Genomic DNA, 26,832 nt, shown 5'->3' with positions numbered 1-26,832 from the left:
CTAAAAAAAAAAAAAAAAAATTATAACTAGGAACTCGAACCTGGAACCTTTCGAATACTAAACACCAGTAACAGCCATTTTGTTTTGATTTTTAATATCTGTTCCTGCATAAATACTAATGGGGACTCAACACACTTCTTTTTTATTTTATTTTAAAAACAACATCATTATCAGCCAATTTGACATTGTGAATCGAACCCGGGACCTTTTCATTACAGCATAAACATCCTATTTCCAATTAGTTCATTTTCTCTTTGTGCACAAAAAGCTAATCGGAACTTTTAAACAAATACAATTGAATATCCAATTTTCACCAACATTGGGAATCGAACCCTCAACCACTTGGTTGAAACATCTCGCGGAATAAAAAACACACCGCGTCGCCCCGCTCCGCGCCGCACCGCGCCGCGCCCCGGTCGCTGCCGCCGCCGCCGCGAAACACAAAACGCGGCCGCCATATTGATTTTATTCAAATACTATTTATGCACAGATGGACTAATCGGGACCTATAATGGCGGGACAAAACAATTGGCCTCATTTAACTACCTAGAGAATCGAACCCGCGACCTCTTCATTACCAGGCCACAACAATAACCACTAACCCAAAGCCGCCATATTGATTTTATTCCAACACTATTTATGCACAGATGGACTAATCGGGGACCTATAATGGCGGAACTAAACAATTGGCCTAATTTAACTACCTAAAAAATCGAACCCGCGACCTCTTCATTGCCAGGTGACAACATTAACCACTAACCCAACTCGATTTTCGAACTCAACCATTTTGTTGCCTTTATTTACACACAGGCTAATCGAGACCATTCAATATTGACATCGTCGCCTTGTAATCAAGGGGTCCCAGGTTCGATACTCGGTGGAGGCACATAGTGGTCCGAATCACCACTTTTCAACTGTAGCTCCAATCCTGATTAGTTTTGCCGTGCATAAAACGGACTTAAAAAAAACTAACTCAATCTATCAATCAATCAATATTGACTCTACCAGGAATCGAACCCTCGACGCCTCTTGTTTTACAGAGCAATAACCTTAGCCGCTAAACTTTCGGGGTACAACACCTTCGGCGCCATCTTTAAATCATTTCTTCATGTGTTTGAATCATACTCAATGGTTGCGCGCGCATTTCCTCCAAAGACACACAAACAAACGCACGTGTTAGGTTAGCATACATCAAGAAACAACGTGACAAATCCATTGACCCCCTCCCCCCACCGCTTCCGATGTCTTCAAGGTGATCAGACACGTTCTGCTGACTCAACAATAAAATCGCTCGTACCCCGCTACACCGGATGTAACATAACACCAGGCGCATCAAATTTTTGCTGACGCGTAGGAACATAGTGCTGTCATTCTACTGTTGTTGCTTATGATTGCAAAATAATTTGTTTTAAGATTTAGTCAACGTTTAAAATACTTTATTACGGTCAAGTCTACCAAAGCAGTTTGTGAGTGTAAATGGTATGCAAGCATTCGAGAACATATTCAAATAATTTACACAAATTTTCAGTTTCAAAATATGCTTAATGAAAGAAAGCTATAGAACTGGGCCAAATTGATACATGTGTACATTTACAATCTTATTTTACTCCGCTTTTATGCTTCTTTAGGCTAATCGAAGGCTAATGGAAGATATGTTATGAATTCAAATACAAGGGTACGATGTGTAACAAGAACTTCGATGAAATATTCGTGTGTAAAATTATCCAAGAATATATTACTTATGTTTCAAACACAAATGTTTTACACAGAAAGCATTTTATTGCCTAGCTATGTTAATATGAACTACAAGTGTAATAAATTTTATAAAATTGTTTCATGTGAACTGTTATTTTATTTTTTGTATTTGTGAAGCCTCGATGTTAGTAATTTTGATTATTAAATCAGAGATGATGTTTCATAATTCACTAACTAAGGAAATATTCCAAATGTTTATTTTCCAAATGAACGCTAAGATCGAAATATTATTTTTTTTTTTTTCAATGAAAATGTTGAAACTCTGTCACAGATCTTACTAACGACAATGAAAAGATTCAATTTGTTTATCTTTCGTTCAATAAAGTCAAAAGGGTCGAAATTACAATGTGACAAGTGATTTAGGTTTAGTCATTCTATATTCACATAAATGTAACATTGCCCTTGTACCAATTTCTTTCGCATTTGCCGAGAGGTTATAGAAATTAAGTTTTTGTATTGAGATTGTAGATAGCTACACAGAATATCTGCATTATCTGGTTGATTAAGTTTGGGTAAAGTTAAAGAAAATTTAATTGATTAGGTATCTTGGCAAGTTTACTGTCAACCTAATATGCGGGGTTTTGATTTAATCCATTGATTTTTACATACAAAAGTACATACAAAAGCTGTAACGAGTTTTCTGTAGCTGACAAATATTCCGGATAATATTTTTCAAAGAAATGCAATGTTTAAATTTTCCCGCCAGGAAGTTTCTAACGGTTTTCAACTCTTTCTTTGTGCTATGGTATAAATTTTTGTGATGATCATAGTGACTTCCTGAATGAAAATTTTAGTGTAAATATTCAATATTCTACTATTTTCTTCTAACTACATTCGTCGGTAGGGTAAATGTCAAAATTTCACATCATAAATGAAATAATTATATCTATTCTCTACGATAAAAACACGACAATGGGTTTACACGACCGTTAAGACGATCGCCTCCAGATGATGACGTCTTGACTGAGCGCTGCGGCCTGAACCTCAAGATGGTCTTGGTACAATCCGCTGCTTACATTGTTTACGTGTTCATACGATGGCAAACTGTATAGCACTAACGCACGCAGGATTTTTTCCTCGGAGAGACCTGGCGTTGTAGAAGTGGATATCACATAGCTGCGTTCCATGTAGCGGCAGAATACACTATAAAATTATTTCGTAATATTTTTAATCTTTGTTATAAAAGTTGTTGAAAGACAAAGTGATAATCGGGGATGATTTTAAGGAGAGTTTATATTTATTATCTCTTTGATTTTCCCCCAAGTTTTTTCTGCTTTCACTTGAATATACCGATTTCTAAAAAAAATTCTGGAGGGGCTGTAACCACTTCAGCTCTCCCCCTGCGTACGTCAGTGATAAAAAGGCACAACTGAAGTGGAAGCGACAGGGAAAAACAAATGACTGTTCACTTTAGTTCGCGAGTTTGCCGGGCCATTCTTATCTGTGTTCTTATCATGATCAATCCCAAACACTGGGATAGTATAGTATAGTATAGTAAAAATATATACAGGGTGGCTCAAAAAGTCACTTAACACTCTCGGTACAAGGTCACTGCAGCGCGCAACGTGGAAATGGTGATGACCAATCGTTATCAGGCCAAGGGGGGACCACATTGACGCCACCCGCATGGTCGGCGGCCATCTTGATGTCCGCCATCTTGAATTCAACTTGAGAATTTTAAATGGGAAGGGAGTGATATGATAAATCAAATCAGGATAGAATTTCACGAGAAATGCAATGGTGCAGGTTTTTTCGACTTATCTTTAACCAGTAAAAAGTTATGACTGAATTGTTGTACCAATTTGCTCCTTTTCGAGGTGTTAAAAAAATGCCTTAAAATTTGTTTAGCGCATCGGTAACGCATCGAGATCAAAGTGGTGTCTACGGAGAGAAGTTCGCATGCCATTGTACAAGATTTTAATCGGATACATCCATGAAGAGCTGCGCATTATGAATGGTTGTCGCGAACAATTACCAGTGTGACGCTTCCATTAAATGAAAAGTCCTTCACAGTGACAAGGCTAATGTTTATGTTGATAAGGAAGTTCATAAACAGAATATTCGATGCTTTTTATCTGATAACCCATTTTCGACAGTTCAAAGCTGAATGGTTAGTGCTGGTAATTTAATGGTGTGGCGTACTGTGTGGAACACGATTGGTTAGTCAATTTTCCATCAACGGAACCTTAAATGCTTAGGGCTACTTGGATTTGTTAAATAAACAGGTTTTTCATCCTTGCTTATGGAAGAAGGCACTTTTTACAGAGTTTTTTTTCAATAGGGAGGAACACCAGAACACTATGGGAACGTTGTGAAGCAGTTTCTGTCCAAAGTTAGTTATCAGATGACAAGGGTCGCATATTCTGTTTATGAACTTCCTTATGAACATAAACGTTAGCCTTGTCACTGTGAAGGACTTTTAATCCAATGGAAGCGTCACACTGTAAATTGTTCGCGACAACCATTCATAATGCGCAGCTCTTCGTGGATGTATCCCATTAAAATCGTGTGCAATGGCATGCGAACTTCTCTCCCTAGACATTACTTTGATCTCGATGCATTACCGATGCGCTAAACAAATTTTAAGGCATTTTTTAACACCTCGAAAAAGAGCAAATTGGTACAAGAATTCAGTCAACTTTTTACTGGTTAAAGATATGTCGAAAAAACCTTCACCATTGCATTTCTCGTAAAATTCTAGTCTGATTTGATATATCATATCAAACCCTTCCCATTTAAAATTCTGAAGTTGAATTCAAGATGGCGGACATCAAGATGGCCGCCGACCGTGCGGGTGGCGTCAATGTGGTTCCCCCTTGGCCTGATAACGATTGGTCATCACCATTTCCATGTTGCGCACTGCAGTGGCCTTGTACCGGGGGTGTTAAGTGACTTTTTGAGTCACCTTGTACTTATTATAAATATATAAGCGCCCTCAGTGTCGAAATTGTTAGCACAGCGCGCTACGACGTCAAGCAACCCTGGTTCGAATCTCGACCTGGGCACAGGTGTTCTATGTAAGTGTCCGTTCATCAATTTCATCATATTAACCCTCATCGTCATCTTCGCGATTAGCTAAAATTGGGAGCAAAGCGAAGTAAAATAAACCAAATCAATCAATAGAAATACATGGTGTCTATAAAGTCACTTAACATTTCTGCATGAACAGGATTTATGGTACAAAATACAATATGTACGGAAACATATATCACAGTAGGACACAAAATCAGTATAACTCAATGTGACCACCCCTCAAGTCTAGGCACAAATGCCAACAATCCACCACAGCCCGAAACACCTTTTCCAAGATAGCTGGTGTAATCTCAGCAACTGCGGCCGTAATGCGTTGTTTCAACTGGGCTATGCTGTGGATCCTCACCCCGTACACCTTAGATTTGATAAACCCTCAAATGAAAAAGTCTGAGGGGTCAGATCGAGGGGGGGTGGGCAACTCCCCGTTGCGAGACACGACCAATCCATCTACCGGTGGAAACTTCGTTTAGGTGATCACGAACGATGATGGCAAGATGGGGTGGTGCCCCATCCTGTTGGTGCATAGTGGGAAGCTTGGTGTGCCCCAATCCACCGTGCTATGAGCCACAGTTGGTAGATGCTGGGATTGTGGATACTGAGTCGCGTGGTCGATGCGGTGGGGCTATGTGTGATCGCGTCCTGTACATCTTCCACAATTTGTGGTGTTATGGCTGGCCTACCAGGACGTTCTTCATCCTCAACACTACCTATTCACTTGAATTTGTTGACCATGTTCTTAATAGCCAGCCTGGTGGGGCCTGGTTTTACTGAATTTCCGAGTGAAGTCCGTCCGCACCTGTTCATACGTCATTCCACGCAGACGAGCACAAACAACGGCTATTCTCTCTTCTATAGAGTACATTTTATCAGATCACTTGGAAAAAAGAAAAGATTTGTCATTAGTTCATTGAAATGTTAAGTGACTTTATAGACACACTGTATATAAATATTCTTCAACAACAAATTTGACGTACGATACAGGACAGATCATTGCCCTCTATCAGCTTGCCACCGGAGGTGGATCACAAGATTAAGAGCCTTTAGAGAGTGCTTATTTACAAGATCTATGTTTGTAGAATAAGATGGTTCTATGTTCATACATCACCAACCATTTGACACCACCTCGTATATTGTATTTTTTTTTACAAAGACCTAATTTATGGCCTTTTTGAGCATTAAATTTGTCTTTACATTCGCTGTATTTGTATTATTTTTCGTCGCTTCTCTTCCTCCTCAGGTTCATCGTGACGATGAGGAACAGAGGATAGATGAAACGGCTATCGCAGAGGTGGGATTCGTAACCAGAGCCCTCAAGTGGGAATATTGTGAGTTAAGTAATACTAAATGCGCCTCGTCTACTGAGGAGGTTGCAACCATGCTTCTCCATCAGGGGTCTCAGGATGGGCTCCATAGAAATAGAGGAAGAAAAGGAGAGAGAGAAAAATAGACAGAGAAACAATGTTAAGAAGGAAAGAACAAGACAGAGGAGGAAATAAGAGGAAAATGAAAGAAAGATAGAAATAAATTGATAGAGAAACACAGGAAGAAAGATAGGTAAAGAAAAATAGAGGAAGAAAAGGAGAGGTGGAACACACGAAGGATGGTAGAAAGAAAGATGAAGAAAAAAAGAAATACAAAGAAAGACAGATAAATTGATAGAGAGACGGATGAAAGAAAAACTATAGAGAAAGAAAAGAAAAGGAATATAGACAGGAAGAAAGAAAAAGGCATAGAGAAACAGAGTAGATTGCGATACAGAGAAACAAAGTTGCGTAGAAGAGAAAATGAAAGAATAAGATAGGAAAAAGAGAGAGGAGACAAGAAAAGGAGAAATCGAAGAAAAATACAGATTGAGTGTGAGAAACAGAGTAAGAAAGAGAGAAAGAAAATAAGGGAAATAAAAAAGCAGGAAGAATGAGTAGGAGAAAGGTATAAACAAATGACGAAATGGATAGAAAACAAAATAGAAGAACAAAGTTAAGGAATGAAAGAACAAGACGAGAGGAGGAAACTAGATACAAATACAGCAAGAAAGAGAGATGAAAAAGTAAAGGATAAACCGAAGGATAGGGGAAGAAAGAAAGATACAGGAAGAGAGAGAGAGAGAAACAGAGGGACAAAAGGAGAGAAAAAGAGGGAAGACAAGAACACACGAAGGAAGAGGCAGCAAATTATCAAAAGAGTAAGTGAGAATCTTAGCATGCCTGACCACCCTTGATGCCAGCTTGACGAAATTCTCTGGTGACGTAACACCCTCCCTCCATAGAAAACTGAGTTGTTCTTCGTTTCTAGAGAAACGAAGCCCGGAAGAAACAATAACAAAACATCATTCAGGCACATTAGTGCACGTTTTTTGTTTTCCCTGACCTAAATCCCGCTTTTACACTACAAAAAGCATGCTGCGTTGCGAGGAAGTCACTTATCGTCCCCACAATCGACATGGCTCCCACCCTCCACCCCGTTCGTAATCACACAATTGCAGGTCTCGTGGCTATAATGCGTACGAGAGAGGTCCAGGAAGTTGAAAAAAAAAAGGACCCCTGCATCTTTCATGCCCTGCTTCGAGAATCGATCCGTCTACCTGTGGCGTTCGATTCCAGAGAACGACGCTCGCAAACCGTGTCGGTCATTCACCTCTCTCGCAGCTTGTCACGAGGGGTTTTCTTATGTGTGTTTCTTAATCCCGGCTAGGGCCGTTTATAAGCTAGTCTTACATAAAGAAAGCATCGGAGCCGAGCAACGGGAAGGTGATAACGATTTCCATCACGCCTTCTCCTTTGCAAACTTTCGTGCTGAGAGAGTGATCAGTGTGGCCCGAATTGACCACGACCGGGACGACAATGGAGTTATCGTCACACAAGCACTCGCATGTGAACCTCGGTGCCAGGCTACTTTTTTACCGCGACAATAGAACTTTGCTTTTCCTTCCAAAGACCACACACACACACACACACACACACACACACACAAAGGAGCAAAGAAAACCACTCCATGAAACTCGGAAATGTCGCCAGCAAAACCGGGGTGTAAAGGTGCATTACCCGGATGTCAACCTCACTTTTACATGAAACATCCTGGACTGCATTTGGCAGACTAACGAGCCTCTGGCGTTCATATGTGTATGTGATTGTCACTTCATTCATCCCACCGTATGACCATTCAACCCCATGGTCGCAATTAACCAAAATTTTGAGAAAATCGATGTAAAACAACCTAATTCAACCAATCAAATAATCGCTAGCAAAACTGGATTTCGACTATAATAACTTTATCCGGAAGGTTTGTCTTATAGGTTAGGTGTGTTTCACCTACGTCACTAACTGTTGCATTGTGGGATCGAGCAGCCATGATTGTGGCGAGTTCTTGCAAACATTCGGAATTCAAGCGGGCGGGAGGGAGATTTCAACCTTGTTTACGATGGCACACTTTGTGCAATCTTAGGTTGTTTAGGTCTAACAGGCACTCACGTTTATCCTAGAAATTTACTAGAAAGAACAAAATGTGCGATTCACGGCACAGAATTTTCCGATTGTTTATTAGAATACGCCGTCATTGCGAGAATAAATCGTGCCAACATTAATGAACAAAACAAACAGTACAGAGCGGTGGGGTGAACATTTCTTTTCAGGTAAGTTCATATATCACATTTCTCTGTGACTTTTAGTACAAATAGATTGAACTGGTGTTTTTTTTATCATACTTGCAAGTACCGTTTCCTTGTTATTGTTTTATCTGGTAGAAAGGTGTGGATAAGTTTGACGATAAAAATGATAACATTCAAAGTTAAATTCATCTTGATAATTGCACGCTTGTACTTGATTATTTATATTTCATTCATTAACACAAACTGTTATTAATTGTTATCCTATTCATGAGCAAAGGTGCCGGTAGTAGGTTTTGCATACTGTCAGAAAAAAGCACTCCTTGGTTAAAATATGTTTATGATATATCAAAGTATCTCAAATTGATTGATTTATTTTATTTCGTTTTTCTGCTATATTTGGCTAGTCGTTAAGATCAGTCATGCCAAGGCCGAGATTCGAATCCGGGACCCCTAGCATCGAGTGCGTTGTACTAAACACTCCGTCAGTGAGGCCTGCATATCCCAAATTATTAAAGCAAGGAGTGAAATTACTGTTTTTGAACAACTCAACATTTCAAATTACTGCGCTTGAACAAACGTTAAAAGGAAACATATGAGATAATGGCTGAGTCTTGGAATTTTCAGTTAATCTGTACTCAAGGCCGTCGATGACCACTTTCTCCCACCCCGAGCGGGAAACATAGGTTACTTACTGGATGTAAATATTTCAAGCAGAATCCGAACCACTAATGAATACGAAAACAAACTGATTCCATGTAGCTGGTTCAAGTAAATAAACACAGGTGAACTAGAGTTGGCCTATTCGTTACATTTTTATGCAATGTTGCCGACATTTTACACAGTACTGACAACAAACGTGCACTTGGCGTAGGTGTAACGAATGCTGGCTGCGTAGTGGGTATTTCCTTGCAGACGACAAACAGCTTTGCCGCAAACATGGCGGCGCTGCGAATGCTGACGTCACATGAAAGCCACCTATGCTTATATACATTCACATGCACTACACAAGCATGTTTCTCATGGTACGAAAATGTCAAATCTATGATACCCTTCAGATGGCTACAGCCGGATTGAGCATACTTTTCCGGTTTTATCAGTGGTATCTGATAAGCCGTTGACAAGCTGTCACAATGTACAGGATTGCGCACAAAAAAATGAGGCGATGTTGTCAGATGTAAAATGTTCTCAAGCCGTTCTCACTTATGTTGTGTTTGTGTACTTACACGTGTTTTTGCAGTTTTTGAGTTTGAGTAAATTGGTGTGATTTACTATTTTATTTCTAATTTCTCTCACACTTCTTGTCTAAAGAAAAAAACAGTTTTGCGCACAGACTTTAAAGCTATCAAAGTGGCAACGTTCGATCAAAATCTGTGCGCAAAACAGGTCAGTGAGATTTGTGCGCAATCCTGGATCTAAAGTGTGCGCAATTCGGTTGCGGCGCTTCAGACCATAGCGACACGAGACAAGCGAAAAGAGTATATAGTAAGCACACACATATTATATGATAATAGTAACAATAGGGGTATAAGGGCTGATCTCTAAAGGCTCTCAATTCTCATTTCTCAACCTCTCTTCCCTGGATTGAATTTTGCAGACGAACAAGGCTCTGGCTTCTAGATACACAGAGGGATATATTGCGTCCTGTCAGTTTGTGTTAATCCTTTCATTAATGCCATCGCCATTCATCCCACCTTCGCAATTGGCCAAACGTGGCATGAAAGCGAAGTAAAATAAATTTTAAAAAATATCGATAGTCACATTTTTTTCTCTAAAGCTGGAAGGGTGTGGTTATCTGGTGGGTGGGGTAACGTATTCGGGTCCCCTGGTAGCGTCGCCACTGGTTTCATAATTATCGTTACGATTAGTCTGGAGAGGCCGAAAGTGACGAGAAGCGGACCATTCCTACTGGAGGTATACCCTGGGCATATAAAGGGCGTATCGAGCGAGATTTCTAATTAGCAAAAGAGTTTAGTAGCAATCGCGCCCTCCTTGATGTCTAAATTCAAGCGATCACCCTCAGAAACGACTCATAAAACTAACGCTAAAATTTCAATAAACCTAGCGAGCGAGAGTTAGAAAAATTAGTCATCTACCTCCCTAGAAGATAACGTCGTAATCTGCTAAGAGAAAACCTACTTTGTAGGCACCCTGTACATCGCCAATTACCGCATCTCACCAGTAAATTTGCATAAGTAATCTGATTGGTTAGTATTTCGTATCGATTGAATGCTTTGGGAAACTCAAGGCTACGACTGCCCATTGAACGTACGGGAAGTTGAACACGTGGGGATTCCACCTTGCAAAAGCCAGCTGACGGAACCGAAGGGAACCAGTGTTGTCCAGATATCTATTCTGGAGGTTATCCGGATTTTTCGATCTGGAGGGGGAGTATGTTCGTATTAGGTTGGTGTAAAATTAAATTTAGGAACCTTTGGGAAGAATTTTAGGGGTGAGTTCAAGAAATTTTGGGGCGTGTTAGGGGTCTGTTGGGAGCAGCGTGTGAATTAACGGGGATGGGAGGATGCCGGGATTTCCCCCTCAGAAAATATTTTATCCTTGGCTAAATAAAACCATTCTTATCCCTGCCAGCAAGGATGTGTTCATGGGGATCCAGGGAATCCTGACCCCCCCCGAAAGACTTACTAATTACAAAAATTAAATAATAAAAATAATGAAACAATATAATAACTAAAATTAAATAATGAAAATATACGTTTCTTTAATCGAGGGTTTCTATTTCCGCTAAATTTATTGGAAGGCAAGAATTATATTGTAATGATACTAGGGCCTCCCCGATGGCGAAGTGGTAACTTTGTCGCCTTTTAATCAAGGTGTCCCGGGTTCCATACTCGGTGAAGACACATAGTGGTTCGGATCCCACTTTAAACTAGATCCAGTCCCGATTAGCCTTACTGTGCATAAAGTGGACTTAAAACACCAAATCAACCATCGTAATCATGCTACTTTAAATGACAGTGGCAAAGTAGATTTATGCAAGATTTGTTATTACTTACAACGTAACATTCATAAAATATCACAAGGAACTTCACTTTTCGTCAACTGGATCTAACAAACTTTTTTATATTTAATAAATATTCAATTGTTTATCCATTTGACATTAATTTCCTTTCCAGGGCAGTTTCTTTGTACAAATTTTGCGGATCTTAACTACACGTAAGCTAGATGATGAATATGTGCTGTTATATCACTATTCGTATACCGTCCTTTTACCTATTCATGTAATAAAAATATAATATTAATTAATTTTAATATTTAATTAATACGATTTAATTAATTTAATATAATATTTTTGTTTAATTTTTATTATTATGATTATTATTATTATTTTGAGACACTTGGTTCGGACCCCCCCCCCCCCCCGAAACATATTTCTAGATACGTGCTTGCCTGCCAGGAATGTTTTCATCTCCCTCAAAGGAAATGGAATTGAAAATATACTGTATACAATTTCTTAACTATGTAACGAACAATTGAAAAATCATTCATGCCCATTAATGGTCCAGTTATAAAACTTTTCCCTGCCGAAAAGTATGCAGCCTTGTGATTAAAGGACACCATTCTGCAAGTGAACAACCTTATCGAGCCGAGACAGTAGGCTGTTTTTCGCTTATGTTCTCATAGCATAATGCTGATATTTTACACGAAGTAAAGTGTTTACAAGAGACTTGTAGGTTGGATGGACATAAATTTGAAGTTGGCAATATAAATTTGGTGAAGTTTCTCGATGATGCTAGTTCGATAGCTCCTTTTGTGTATGGGTTTTCTTAGAATGTAAAAATATTAAGTGTTTCTAAATGACGTGGAAATGTTATCACAAGATTTAATGGCCTAGATTTGAAATAATGTAGAAGTTACTTGGAACCGCAAGGCAATAGTTTACCTTACTGACTGGGTATCATATGCAAAAATTTACATACCTAAAAATAATTACCCACCAAGATGAAATCACAAATACGCCACTGAGTGCCCCCAAAGCAGAAAGCTTAATTCGAACAGTGCTTGAGAGGGTAAGTCACTGCTGTCTATTCTGCATCCACTGTAAGGACGACGATACTATAAGCAAAACCACGCGACTTGTGAAAAACAGTTCGTTTGCTACGTGTTAGTTCTATTGTTATTTTGAATATATTGGTCGTAGACAGGGTTGTTACAGGTACAGGAACTCATAAATTCTAATGGGATCTAATGGGTTTCGCTGCAGTATCGGAACCTTTCTTCTCGCGCAATTTAAATCCGGTCCAAGTTGCGTAATGTTTCATTGAAAAAAGGTTCCTGTACGGTATTTTAATTGTTCCTGAAAAAAAGTTCCTGGACCGTATTTAAATTAATTCTGAAAAAGGTCCCTGGACCCTGGGGAAAAAAGGTTCCTGGACCGTATTTAAATTCATCCGGAAAAAAAGATTCCTGGACCGAATTGATATACCTTACAGAAAAAAGGTTCCTTACGGTCCAGAATCCATTTACGCTTGCTGATTTTTTCTCCTGGACCGGAATTGAATTTATTTAAAATTCCTGGACCTTTTAACAACCCTGGTCGTAGATGTACAGTTCGTAATATAAGAAGCCAATCTCCGTGGCGGAATAGTTATAGCGCAGCGCGATACGACACTAGGGGTGTCGGGTTCGAATCCCGGCTTGGGCATGGATGTTCTTTGTGAGTGACTCTTCACAAATGTCATCATATCATCACTCATCCTCATTCAAAAATGGCAGAAAAGCTAAACATAATAAACAATATCAATCAATCAATCAATCGTACTATATATAAGATCCCACCTGCGTTGAGTGGTATGCCTTTGTCACACGCATTACATTTTCACATGCAAAATCTCTGCACAGCTGCAACAGGAAAACCAACATGATTTCTGACATGCCACGTCCGAGTTCGATACCCGGGGGAGGCATAGTGCTACAGTGGATCGGATCCCACCTTGGACTGTAGGTCTAGTACCGATTAGCCTATCTGTGCTAAAGTGAACTTTAAAAATCAAACTCGATCAAACAAAGAAACCACGTATATTAGTTTACGATGACCTCGTCCTTGCATTGGACAGAGAATAGGCCAGTATATTTCTGGCCAATTTTCTGTCCTTCGAATCGACCATTTCTTGATGACCGACCTTAATATTTGAATCACCTATTTGCAAGTACTACAATATTTTCGTCACGGCTCTTACTTGAAATTGATCGCGAAACCTGAATGCACACACAAACATGCAATATACTTCAAGTAACAAACAACCGAGTATACAACTTAACCAACTTCCTATGACTGTAATTCGGACAGCAAATGTGTGTAAGAGGAAGCAATGTGACGTAGAATAATGATATTATCTGGACGGATATTTGATGAAAGATATTAAGAAAGGAGGATCGTGACAAGACTATGAAGAAGAGATGGATTGTTTGCTTTATTTGTTGCTTTAAGCCCACTTTATACACAGATAGGCTAATCGGGACTAGACCTACAGTTTAAAGTGGGATCCGAACCACTGTGCAATTTGCCTCCACCAGGTATCGAACTATGAAGAAGAGAAATATAAAGGTGAATGGAAGAAGATCTGAGAGACAGGGAGACGAAAAAGAGACTGAAAGAAGAAAAGATAGAGACAGAAAATAGAAAGTGGAAGGAACAGAAAAAGAGATATACATAAAGAAGGAAGAGTCAGACAGAGAAATAACATGATAAGAAGGGACAAAACCAGAGAGGGTTTGGCATCAAAGAGAGAGAAAGAGATAGAAAGGGACAAAAAGGAGAGATGCATAAAAAACAGTACAGAGTAAGAGGGTGTAGGAAACTGAAATAGAGAGAAGGAAAGAAGGAACAAAGAGAAAAGGAAGAAAAAGATAGGGAGAGGTAACAATGAAACAGGACAAAACGGAGAAAACCGAGAGTAAAAGAGATGCAGAAGCAGGAAGAAGCAGAGAAAAATGATATGACAGGAAAAGGGAGAGTAAGAGAGAAAGTGAAAGAAGAAGAATGAGAAGGTGAATATGGACCCAGGGGAGCTATAAAACGAGAGAGGAGAGGATAAATAGAGAGAGAAAGCGGAGATAGAAGGGAGAAAATGCAAAACAGCAAGAAAGGCGGGATAAAACAGAAGAAGCAAGAAAGAAAAGGTCAGAGGAAGAAAGAAACGAGAGTACGTAAGAAAAGGAAGAGAAAGACCGCAGTGGCATCACTGTGATAGTTTCATACGTACAGTTTCAATCAAAAGAACGTACAATAGAATTATCTTTGACACACGGCGATTTGTTTTGTACAACTTCCATTTAAGACATTTCCATCTTGGCTTCATTTTGTATTTTCGACTGTAAAAATGATAACCCGATGGATCCGGAAGTATTAATATGAACCAATCGTTGGAAGGCACGGTAACAGAATGACCCACCAGGAAGCAGAAATGATACCCTACGCGAGTAATTTGTCGGCATCACGTGATCGTATCGATCTTCCTAGTTTCTCGATTCTCCCGATCGTAATCGCCTTCGGTCTGTTTCCAAGAGGGGGTGGCAAAGGCTTGCCTTGTTGACCTACCAATTACCACGGTGACAAACTTCCTATTTCTTCTTCTGGTGGTGGTAAAGCGAGTTGTCTTTAATCTGACCACGTGACCCGTATTTTGTTTCCGGAAGGATATCGATTGACGTGTATAAATAGAGCGTATATGTATCCTGCAACATTCTCGTGACGAATCGAACACTGGTTGTTTATGTTTTGATAATGTTAAAAAAGAACACGCAACCTATCGAGATGATGAAAAAAACAAGTAGTATTTGGCTAGCGGTGGCACCGAGTCTAGGGAAGGTAAGGAGATGAGACTAGGCGGTGATTCAAGTTGTAAAAATCTGTCTCGTTCTCGGTCTCGTCTTGAGATGTAAAAGCTTGTCTCGTTCTCCGTCTCGTCTCAAATTGTAAACACTTGGTTCGTTGTCGTATTGAGTCGTAAATCATATTCTCGTTCTTATCTTGAATTGTAAACGCTAGTCTCGTTTTCGTCCTGAGTTGTAAACGCTAGTCTCGTTCTGGATTTGAGTTGTAAACGTTAGTCTCGTTCTTATCTTGAATTATAAACGCTAGTATCGTTTTTATCTTGAATTGTAAACGCTAGTATCGTTTAGTCTCGTTCTTATCTTGAATTGTAAACGCTAGTATCGTTTAGTCTCGTTCTTATCTTGAATTATAAACGCTAGTATCGTTTTTATCTTGAATTGTAAACGCTAGTATCGTTTTTATCTTGAATTGTAAACGCTAGTATAGTTTTTATCTTGAATTGTAAACGCTAGTATCGTTTTATCTTGAATTGTAAACGCTAGTATCGTTCTTATCTTGAATTGTAAACGCTAGTATCGTTTTTATCTTGAATTGTAAACGCTAGTATCGTTTTTATCTTGAATTGTAAAAGCTAGTATCGTTCTTATCTTGAATTGTAAACGCTAGTATCGTTCTTATCTTGAATTGTAAAAGCTAGTATCGTTCTTATCTTGAATTGTAAACGCTAGTATCGTTCTTATCTTGAATTGTAAACGCTAGTATCGTTTTTATCTTGAATTGTAAACGCTAGTATCGTTTTTATCTTGAATTGTAAACGCTAGTCTCGTTCTTATCCTGAGATGAAAACGTTTGAATCGTTACTGTCTTGAATTGTAAACGCTTGTCTCGTTCTAATCTTGAATTGTAAACGCTAGTTTCGTTCTTATCTGGAATTGTAAACGCGTCTCGTTCTTATCTTGAATTGTAAACGCTAGTCTCGTTCTTATCCTGAGATGTAAACTCTTGTATCGTTCTTATCTTGAATTGTAAACTCTTGTATCGTTCTTATCTTGAATTGTAAACACTTGTATCGTTCTTATCACGAATTGTAAACGCTTGTCTCGTTCATATCTTGAGTTGTGAACGTTTGTCTTGTTCTCGTTCGCGAGTTGTAAATACTTGTCCGTTCTCGGCTCGAGTTGTAAACATATGTCTCTTTCTCGGTCTCGTCTCGACTAGTAAATGTCTGTCATCGTTCTCGGTCTCGTCTCGAAATCTCTAGTATAAACAACATGTACAACGTGTCACCACAAACTTCCACAGCGTATAGGGCCCATTAAGGCAAACAACTTTCCTTAATAAATATATTTTTGTTCATTGTATCCCCTCAAATTTCTATGAGAGGTTAACCAATCCTCATTGCACTTCCCTGAAAATATGTCTGACAAGTGTAAATACAGTATCTGTGGAGCAAAGTCGCGCATAACGGTAGAGAAGGGGAGGAAGCGAGTGGGCGGAGCGAAGTAGTATGTGCAGCTATTAAAGGTTGGTAGCTGCGGCCGCATTTTCCTCTTCATACACTCACTTCCTCTCTCACGCGTTAATTCTCGTGTCACTCCCTTTTTTTCGTTTCTTCCAGAGATTCCCAGGAAAGAGGATAATTGCAATTGGTAGAAATGTCCTTTTCACCCCCATTATCTCCAAAAAGCAAGCAATTCCCATTAGCAAATATTATTCGCATTTAAAAAGTCTAGCAAATTTTCAATGCAGTGTAAAATATTTCAACATATCATAATTTCTGTATCGGCTGAAGCTTGAAAACGTGTTCGGAGCTCTTTTGAAAGAGCTAAATAAATGAAAACGCCAAAAAGAAACATATTATCTAGATTCAAATCGTTCCGAGGTGACACAAGTATTTTGAAAAGTAACAATTTCCAAAATTCTCCTAGATGGAGCACATAGATCTTGCAAATTACATCAAATTGAGTTCATTCATGCATTAATTCTTCATTCTCCCTTTCATATATTTTATAAGATTTTCTTAGATGAATCTTGTATCCCTCTCAATCTCAAATAAAATAAGCATTTATACGCCAGCGATTAGCTTTATTAAACAAGTGCCAGAGTCATGTTATTTTCGCAACGTCTTCAGCTGACAAAGCGAGTTAACAGTAGGTATTGAACCTACCGCTATAACTATATGCATAACCTCTAAAGATTTGTTAGCTGTCTGTTATTTTGCCGATAGATGGGGCTTTTAACAGTCACTGCTTATTTTTAGGTCAAGAGCTTTAGGTTGTTACATATTGTTTCACAATATTCTTATTAAAAGTTAAAGATCTGTTACTGCTTTATTTGTAATCGAGGTTTGAATATTGCTGCTACAGTTATATATTCTAAAGTTTTTCAGGCTATTTGTTAAATAAACCTCATATTGAAAAATAGCTATTATATTCTGTTATTTGGAAACCAGAGTACAGGTTAAATTATACCAATAGACATAGGTTGCCTTAATTTTTGTATTCATTAACTCTGCTTGGTTATTTGACAGTCTTTGGTTTGTAACTTCTCATGTAATTCCTCAAAAAATAGGTTAGCTGGTAAACCAACTGTGTAGTGAGTGAATAGGGATAGGTGCAGAGTTCAGATGACGTCATCGGCTCACTACGTAATTGGAAACTTCGAGCGTCGTAACTCGCTCAGAAGCTGTAAATGCGCAACAGCCGAAGATGTTAAGAAAATAACCGTACTCTAAAGGTACTCTTACGGCGGCCGATCCTAATGCTGGCAAGGAAAGTGGGGAGCGGGGAAGCGACCAATCCAGCACGATCAAAAATGCAGCAGCCAGCAGAACGAGATTCACGTAGTACTTCTTCCCGCCGCGTCGTGTCTCTCGGCGCCACCGCTGTTGTCTGGTTGGTCTGCGGCGTAATCCCCGCTCCCCACTTCCCTTGCCAGAACTAGGACCGGCCGCCGTAAGAGTGGAAAAGACGTATAGTAAACAATCACCTACCTTGTAAGGAACGAGAGCCCAGTTCAAGGGATCAGCAGATAGCACTCTGACTTGCTTCGCGTTCTCCTCTTCTTTCCATGGGTTTCGTATCTTCGGTCGGCCAGGACTCAGCAACCTGGAAAAGAGAAAGTAAAAAATGAAATTTCCATTGATTTGCTTTATTTTACTTCGTTTTTTTTCTGCCACTTTCGGCTATTTACCAAAATGAGGATGAGTGATGATACGATGAAATTAATGAAGGGACACTCACAAAGAACACCCATGCTCGGGGGGGCCGATTGGCTAAGGCCAGTTCCTAACTAAGGTTGGGAGTACCGCGTGCTTCATACTTTCTCTTGCAGGGGAGCCCGTGACGTCATCAGCAACCTAAGCCCTAAATAAAATTAGATCCCCATATTCCCCCTGGCGCCTCACTGCGAGGAATAAATTGAATGTTCCCTGCCCCCTTATATCTTCGAGACCATAAGTGGGGCAGGTAAAAGCACGTGTGTGGTACAAGTAAATGGACGTGAGAGTTACAGGTAAAAGACACGTGTATAAGTGTGCTAACAGATTTTCTCATGCTATGTTTATAATAAACAAAAATATATAAATCTGGTGTAACCTTTCCTTATTCCAGCAAGCCCTGAGATATTTTTTGGAGTCTGTGTTCAATGACTGTTAAGAAGTTAGCACCTATGGGTAAACTTTTGCCGCCCTCCTAATTGGAGTGTTTAGAGTGTTGAGCGCAGTCTGTATTGCTGTGTTGTGGTTGCGGGGGTGGACGATGCAAAGGGGTCGGGTGTAAAACATGGTAAGTGACATTTTGGTCATTTCTGAGTTCGTAGATAAGGGGCTCCCAATTTTTTTCCGTTTCGCGGCGCCCTTAGTGTTTCGAGGGTTTCCCGCAACGCCCAAGTCAGAACTATCTAACACTTGCAACAATCGGTTAGTGTCGTTACGTTGCTTGCCGTAAGTTAAAAAAATAAACACGTACTTCAATTCAGAAACATTTTATGAAAAACTAAATATGCTGACCAAGGCAGAACTTTATTTTATTATAAAACATAAACTAAACGTAACGTTTCAACCTTCTAGCAAGGTCTTCTTCAGACTCTGTACCAAGTACAAATGTAACCAGGTACACAAGAAGACGATATATATACACAAAAATACTCCCCTCCAGACTATTAGAAAGTTGTTCTGGAACAATCTAGCAGGTGGCTTTCCCTTGTCAACTTTACTTTCAACTGAAAATCTAAATATTTTCTTCCATCGGGAATGTGGTTGGACTCTTTATCTCACGCTCTTTTTCCTTCCTTCTTCTCTCCTCTTTCTCTCTTGTTCTTTCCACTCTTTCTAACACCTTCTTCCATTCTTTGTTTATCATCAGTCCCCCATTCCAGTTCATTGTGTCTTCTTCACCTTCCTTCTCTATTTCCTTGGCCTCCTTCCATTTTCTCACTAGCATTCTCCTCTCCCATCCTATCTGCTTAGCCTCATCCCACTCTATGCCATGTCCTGTTTCTCTCGTGTGTTTAAATATCGCATTTCTCTCTCTCTTAAGTCGTACTCTGTACTTGGTACAGAGTCTGAAGAAGACCTTGCAAGCAGGTTGAAACGTTACGTTTAGTTTATGTTTTATAATAAAATAAATTCCTGCCTTGGTCAGCATATTGAGTTTTTCATATCATGGAAACAAGGCTTAATGGTGTTATAAAACATTATTTTATGTATAAAAAGTACTAAATAAGCACACATTTGTAACAAGTATCATTTCAGTGAAAATATTGGAACACTTCGCGGCGCACACTTTGGGAACCACTGCTGTAGATAAATTGTTTTCGCGTTGTGTTTACCAGTTTCAGAAGGCTTCACTGAGTCCAATGCAAATTGTATGACATGGCAATTTCACTCGAAAATTAAAGGATGGCACATATTACTTTGTAATTCAAAAATGACCAAAATATCACGTACCATGTGTTACACCCGAACCCTTCAAATGTTAATAAATAACAAAATAGTTGAAGTGGCTTTATTGTGCATATGTTTTTGTTTCGTTTTCGCTTTCTACTAATAAAATCAAGTAGATTTATGCTTTTATTTGTCTTGCATTCTTGTTTTACTTTTATTGTGCATAAAGGGCTATTGTTATGGGTCTCTTAAAAGAAAAGAGAGAGAGAGAGAGAGAGAGAAAACATGCAATTTTCTCACACACAGGCAGATTACCTTTCGTCCCTTGTGTGTGTTTTCAAATATCATCCTCAGTAAAGTATATTTTAAGCAAAACCAATGGCTTATCTGCGTTTTTATAACAAATCTCTACGCTCCGGGAATTTTTGCTGGAATGATTATTTGTTTTTTCAAGATTTTTGGTAGGTGGAAACCCCACCGTTCCCTCCAGGGTTTTGCACCCTGATCAGAACAGAGACTCATACAGCAATATCGTACACATAATCCTGGACTTCTTATAACGTCCTTCGTGGAATCTCTGAAGGTTCTTTTTCTCTCTTGGTGTCTTCATAACTCCCCCTAGGATACCCAAAGAGGGGCAGCAAGGAAGAAGGAGGATATATCTGCTGTGGCACGCGCTGTGTATTCGGCACGAAGGGGGATGGGGTAGGTTCCTATAAGCCTGGTAAGATTAATAATAATATCCAACCTTTCGTCAAAAATACCATTTACGATTTTGATTTCCTACTCCCCCGATGATACCATATGATATCATCAGAGTAAGGTCGTACTGGCCCGATGATACCATATGGTATCATGGTGCTGATTACGAAATGAATGTACTTTTTGGACCTTCATACTCTTATGTTTGGGTGGAAACTCTGACACAGGTCTGGAGCAAGCCTGAGAAATTTACATTGATGACCAACCTCCCCCCTCTCCCCATCCCACCCCCTCAGCAACATATCCATGCCACATTTCCGAACAGAGTTTCACATTTTGGCTCATTATTCAACATGTATGGCACCCAGAAACATGAAACATGTTTTATTCTCTTTGGGAACGTCCATTCTTTGAAGAGAATACTAAGGTTTGCGCCTTCTCCCCAGAATAGCGGGAGAAGAGGGGGAAAACTCCAGATTTTTATGTTTTTCTATTCACTGAAATTCGAGGGTCGCCCCCTCCCCCACCAAGCCCCCTTTCTAGGTCCGGCGTTCTGAATTGTAAATAGTTGCATGCTCTGATGTTTTAGCTGCAAAACAAAACTTATCCGAAGTAGATTCCTCCCATAGTGCCCGAGTTATAACAATTTTACTCCAAAAATGCAAATTACCTATTTTTCGCAAAAAAAAAAAAAAAAAAAAAAAAAAAAAGACTTATTATTCAACTTGTATGGCACCTAGGAACATGAAACATGTTTCATTCTCTTGAGAAATGTCCATTCTTTGAAAAGAATACTAAAGTTCGCGAATTCTGCTTAAAATAGCGGGAGAAGAGGGGGCAAATTCCAGATTTTTATGTTTTTTCCATTGAAATTCGGGGGTCGTGCTCCTCCCTCCAAGCCCCCCTTCTTCGGTCTGGCGTTCTGAATTATACATGGTTGCATGCTCTGATGTTTTAGCTGAAAAACAAAAGTTATCCGCAGTAGAGTGCTCCCATAGTGCCAGAGTTATAACAATTGTCCTCCAAAGAGTGTTCGAATTTAAAATTCCCGCTGAGAAGCCGAGGAGTTAACTTTCGTAAACCTGCTCGGGAGTCTAAAGGATATGTCTGCTGTGGCACGCGCTGTGGATTCGGCACGAAGAGGGATGGGGTAAGTTCGTATAAGCCTGGAAAGATGAATAATGATATCCAACCTTTCGTCAAAAATGCCATTTACGATTTTGATTTCCCTCTTTAATTTCATTTTATAAGATTTTGCTATGAAATTTCCACACGTGTTATTTTATAACGCCAATTTAATGAGACAGAAAAAGATTGTCAATGCTTGTTTCAAGTCCACTTATGTGCTCAATCTGTACTGGACGTTCAGTTTAAAGTGGAATCCTAACCACTACATCCCTCCACTGAGTATCGAACCTGGGGTTTCTTTTACAACACTTCTCATAAGACAGAAAGAAAAAAAATAGAAATTAAAGAGAATAGACGAAGGGACGACAGAAATATGTAGACAACAAATTTAGAGTTAAGTAAGAGGGAGAGAGAGAGAGAGAGAGAGAGAGAGAGAGAAGCGAGGAGATTAAGAGAAGAGGGAAAGGGAAGGAGAAAAACAAAAAAAGGTGAATCACGGCCTATGTAAGGGAACCCTTCCAACTGATTTAGCAAAAAAATATTACACTAATTGCATAATCAAATGAGCTTGTGAAATTTGATCAAAACCATAGGTGGGATCGAAAGGTTTTGAAAGTTAATCACACACACACCAGGTGTTTTGAAAATATAAGCCCAATTCTAACCAAGTTAAATGTAAAAATAATATTGATATCGCTAATACGTATAATTAACGTACAGAGACAAACTTTGAACACAAGATCAGTGGCGGCTCCTGGTCTTGCTCTATGGGTGTGCACTTCAGTCTATCGTCCTGAAGTGTTATACCACCCCTGTGAAACACCCACACCCGTTTTTGCGTACATAATGAGGCTTAATATATTGGCAACCCAAGTTTTGATCACCTTTAACTAAAAATGGGGCTATGACAGAGTTATACGTATTTCATGATTTTTTTAACACGATTTTTTTTACAAATTTCAAATATTTCTGAAATTATCCAGCCAATCACGAGAAGAGCGATGTTATTGTGCAGTATGTAATTCAGCATTCGATAACCTGACAAAATCACTCAAAACATAGAAATACCGATCTACAACATCAATACTCTTGTGGATTTGCAAAATATTTCGTAAAAACTTTCTGCCCCGCTCTGCTGATATTAATGAACAAGGAGAATAATAACATTGGCGTACACCAAAGAAGCCGATCCAACTACCACATGGAGGAAATCAGTTGTAATCTATCTAGCTGTTGTTTATTTCTAATGACAGCCTGATCAAACCAAGCAAATCAAGCGAAATCAAGAGAATAATAAATGTTAAAGCAAATAACAGTACTCACTAAGTTCACACTGCCCTGCTTGTAATCGTACTTCAGAATTTTCCTTCTCTTCCGCCGTATCCATATATTACTGCAGTTGCTACAGGCTTTGTAGCTAACTTCCCTCCAAAAATTCAATAACGTTAAGTCCGCTTTCGCTATGTACAGTTTCCCTATTCATCATGAAATCAAACACTTTGCGCTGAAACAGGAACGACCTTTTGACAGCGCTAAATAATTTTGTAACGCAGTAACAGCCACACAATGCAAAACAGCTTACTATGATGCACGCTTCCTCCCCGCGGGTTGATAATTCGGCTACTGCGGCACAGAGGCCGTTTATTTTGACCAAGATGCACGAAGCAAAGACATGCTTAGACACCCGTTTTGGTTTCAGTTGCCCTCCCCCCTCTCCTCCTTTTCTTCCCCTGTTGTACTCTGAACAATATACCATCGAAATTTCCCTTTCATAAAAAAAAAATGCCTCAATTTGCGATGATGTATGGGTTGCATCGACTCCGTCACACGATCTCCAATGGAATTTGTTGCTGCGACGCCAAGGGTCCCGGGTTCGAATCCCGCTCGGGCTTGGTTGTTTGTGAATGTCAATTCATCAATTCATCATTTCATCACTCATCCCCATCTTCGCAAATTAGTCAAGAGGCACAAAACGCGAAGTAAAATAAACTAAATCAATCAATGCAATGGAATGGGTTTGCAACACTACATTTGCTCGCACACAGATCGCTGCGTTCACAGCCTTCCTAAATGATGCAACCTCAACTCACACGGCGCTCAAGCCAAAACACCCAATCAGCGTCCTCTACGCGACTGCTGCAACAGCGTCATAGCGAGCGAAACTACCATTGTGTTCCTGCCCCGATCGCGGCCTGGGGCCCGTCAAGTATCTGAGCGACACTAGCTGAGCAAGATTTTCGCTCGTTGAACAGAGAGATCATTTACCTGACGCAGTTTGCTCATTGATCAAAATATCAGTCCCTTTCCATTGAATAATCTGTGTTCAATGTGGCTGCGTCAAGTGGACAAGATTTCGGTGTTTGAAATGCTGTTAATTATGGAATGGAAATAGAATAGTTGATGTGAACAAAACTGTCGAAATTTTCATTTTCACACACTTACACAACTTTCCGAAACTACGGTGCATATTTACATTTAATATTTATTATTTGGAATAAACAACACTATCATTTTAATTCAATTGCAAAAACTGGAATATTACATCACGTTCTGTTACTTGAACTTCCTCTCTAATTACGCTATATCGCAAGCCATTCATCATAAATATTTCCTCATTGGTCAAGTAGCCGAGCGAACACGTTGCTCGCTGAGCGCTCAGGTACTTGACGCGCCCCTGGTCTACGCGGGTTGATATCACTGATCGCAGGCTTCTCCACCATCTCTCTTGGTGGAGCGGCGTGGGAACACTTGATGTTTCGAAGGAGATAGAGTTCAATAAATACGTATGATAATAATGATTTGCATTACAGATTTATTTGGTTGTGCACGTGCGAATGTGCTAATAACCAGAAGCCGCTACTGCGCAAGATATTATTGTTTGCGATTTAAGGGAGTTTATTAATAATAAATAAATACAAACAGTTAAATTATAAGTATGAAAATATACTATTCTTGGGCTGCTGTAAGTTAAACTTCATTCATTGTTTCTGTAGTAGCGACCGCTCACGTTTTACTATATTTATATTTAAATGTTGGCCGTGTTCATTCGTCTCTTTGTACAGAAATTCGCAAACATAATGATATGGAGAAGTACAATACACACAGCGCCATCTTTTGAGACTAGTTTCAATTATAAGTATTTTCATGATAGGGCTTTGGAATGTAAATGCATCAAAGTTTTTAAAAGTTTAACATCCCTTTCGTCCCCACACTGGGGTTTGAATTTCGGAAAAATCTTTTCCTAGTGGATGCTTACGTCATAAGAGAAGACTCCCTACACTTTCAGGTTTGTAGATCCAGGGATTCGGGTTGTACGTACATCGATAAATCATTGAATCAGGGCAACTTTCTTAAGACACATACGGCTGAAACAAACACAAAGGTAAAAATGAGAGAGAGAGAGAGAGAGATAGGAGCAAGAAAAGCAGAGATAGGGAATGATAGATAAAGAGATATACAATTAAGCGAACGAGAGAGAGGAAAACAGAAATTGAAAGAAAGGGGAGGTCCCAGATAGTGTTGCCCACGAGACGAGACGAGACGAGACTTTGGTCTGTCCCGTCCCGTCTCGTGAAAATGCTGTCTCGTCTCGTGTCTCGTCTCGAAAATATTCGTTTGTCCCGTCTCGTGTCCCGTCTCGAAGGGTTCTGTCTCGTCTCGTCTCGTCCCGTCTCGTTTTGTCCCGTCTCGTCTCGTAAAAGTGATCAGGGATATCATGCCAACAAAAGTCAAAAGTAGCAGAAACACGAAATATTTTTCCGGAAAGTGGGATAAAGCTCCAAATATTTTACCCATTGCGTGGTGAGAATAAATAAGGTTCGTTAATCATGAGGACATTAATATTAAAAATGCAGTTTGTTGGTTACTGATTGCTAGGTATCTTATGAAATCTACCTTGCGGTTTTTCTGGCTTCCCTACAAGAGTGCTCTTTTTCATTACTGCTATACCTTTTTGGAAGTCTTGAAATGTTTTCCACTAGACCTTCTTTCTTTCTGAATGTCGAACTTCCGTGCACTATGAAAATGTACATTTTTTGTTTAAATTCTAAGTTTGGCGCTGGGGAGCTACAAAAAAGTTTTTAAATGTGTAGTACGAACACAAAAGACTATTTAAAATTTCAATACTTAGTATATTACAAATAGAAAGCATTTATTGTTCTTAATATTGTTAAACATCTTCTATGACATAAGTTTCAAAAAGTGTTTCTTTGTGATATTGTGCTGTTTCTTATGCTCAGCTTATGACGCACATACTTCTTTGTTTTCCCTTTAGCCTCTAAGTCCGGTACCACCACCGCTTGATCTAATTTATCCTTAGGCAGGCACGCATCTAGAAATATATGTCGGGGGAGGGTGTCTGAGCCAAGTGTTCCAGAAAAAATTATAATAATAGCATTAACGACAACAATTAAGCAAATGTTTAAGTTAAAACATTAATATAATTCATAGGTCTATTCACTTGAATATGTAAATTAATCAATTCTATTATTATTATTACATGAAATGTTACAAAGATGGTAGAAGAATAGTAATATAACAGCACGAATATTAGCTAATATCTAGCTTACGTATAGTTAATAAGATCCCCAAAATTTGCATAAAAACAGCTGTCCTGGTAAGAAAGTTAATATAAAAATAAGCGATGAATTAAATATTTGCTGAATAACAAAAAAGGATGTTACATCCAGTTGACGAAAAATAAAGTTCCTGATTAATATTTTATGCTCATTATTATAAGTAGTAGTGTACATAAATCTTCATTGATACTGCCATTCAAAGCCGTATGATCCCAATAGAATCCCTGTTTTCTAGTAAGTTCGGCAGGAATAAGTAACCCTCGATTATGCTAAACAAATATATTTTTGGTTTAGCTAGAGCAAGGCCCCAGGAGGATGCAAGCAGCCTTTCCTGCAAAAGTGTATGTTTTAC

General features: G+C 39.2%; 1 protein-coding gene across 2 annotated transcripts in view; it reads right to left on the bottom strand.

Moving 5' to 3' along the window:
- The window catches only part of LOC145987797 (TOG array regulator of axonemal microtubules protein 1-like), a 257,466-nt gene that overhangs the window by 160,208 nt on the left and 70,426 nt on the right, over positions 1-26,832 (bottom strand). For both annotated transcript variants that reach the window (XM_083122501.1, XM_083122502.1), the window contains exon 4: positions 18,181-18,295. In XM_083122501.1, the coding sequence (XP_082978627.1) occupies positions 18,181-18,295 (115 nt within the window). The remainder of the gene's footprint in view (positions 1-18,180; positions 18,296-26,832) is intronic.

This window comes from Lepisma saccharinum, chromosome 5 (genome assembly GCF_977018435.1).
Source record: "Lepisma saccharinum chromosome 5, izLepSacc3.1, whole genome shotgun sequence".
Taxonomy (NCBI): domain Eukaryota; kingdom Metazoa; phylum Arthropoda; class Insecta; order Zygentoma; family Lepismatidae; genus Lepisma; species Lepisma saccharinum.
The sequence above is the reverse complement of the archived record's forward strand: the minus strand, read 5'-3'. Positions and strand labels throughout refer to the sequence as shown.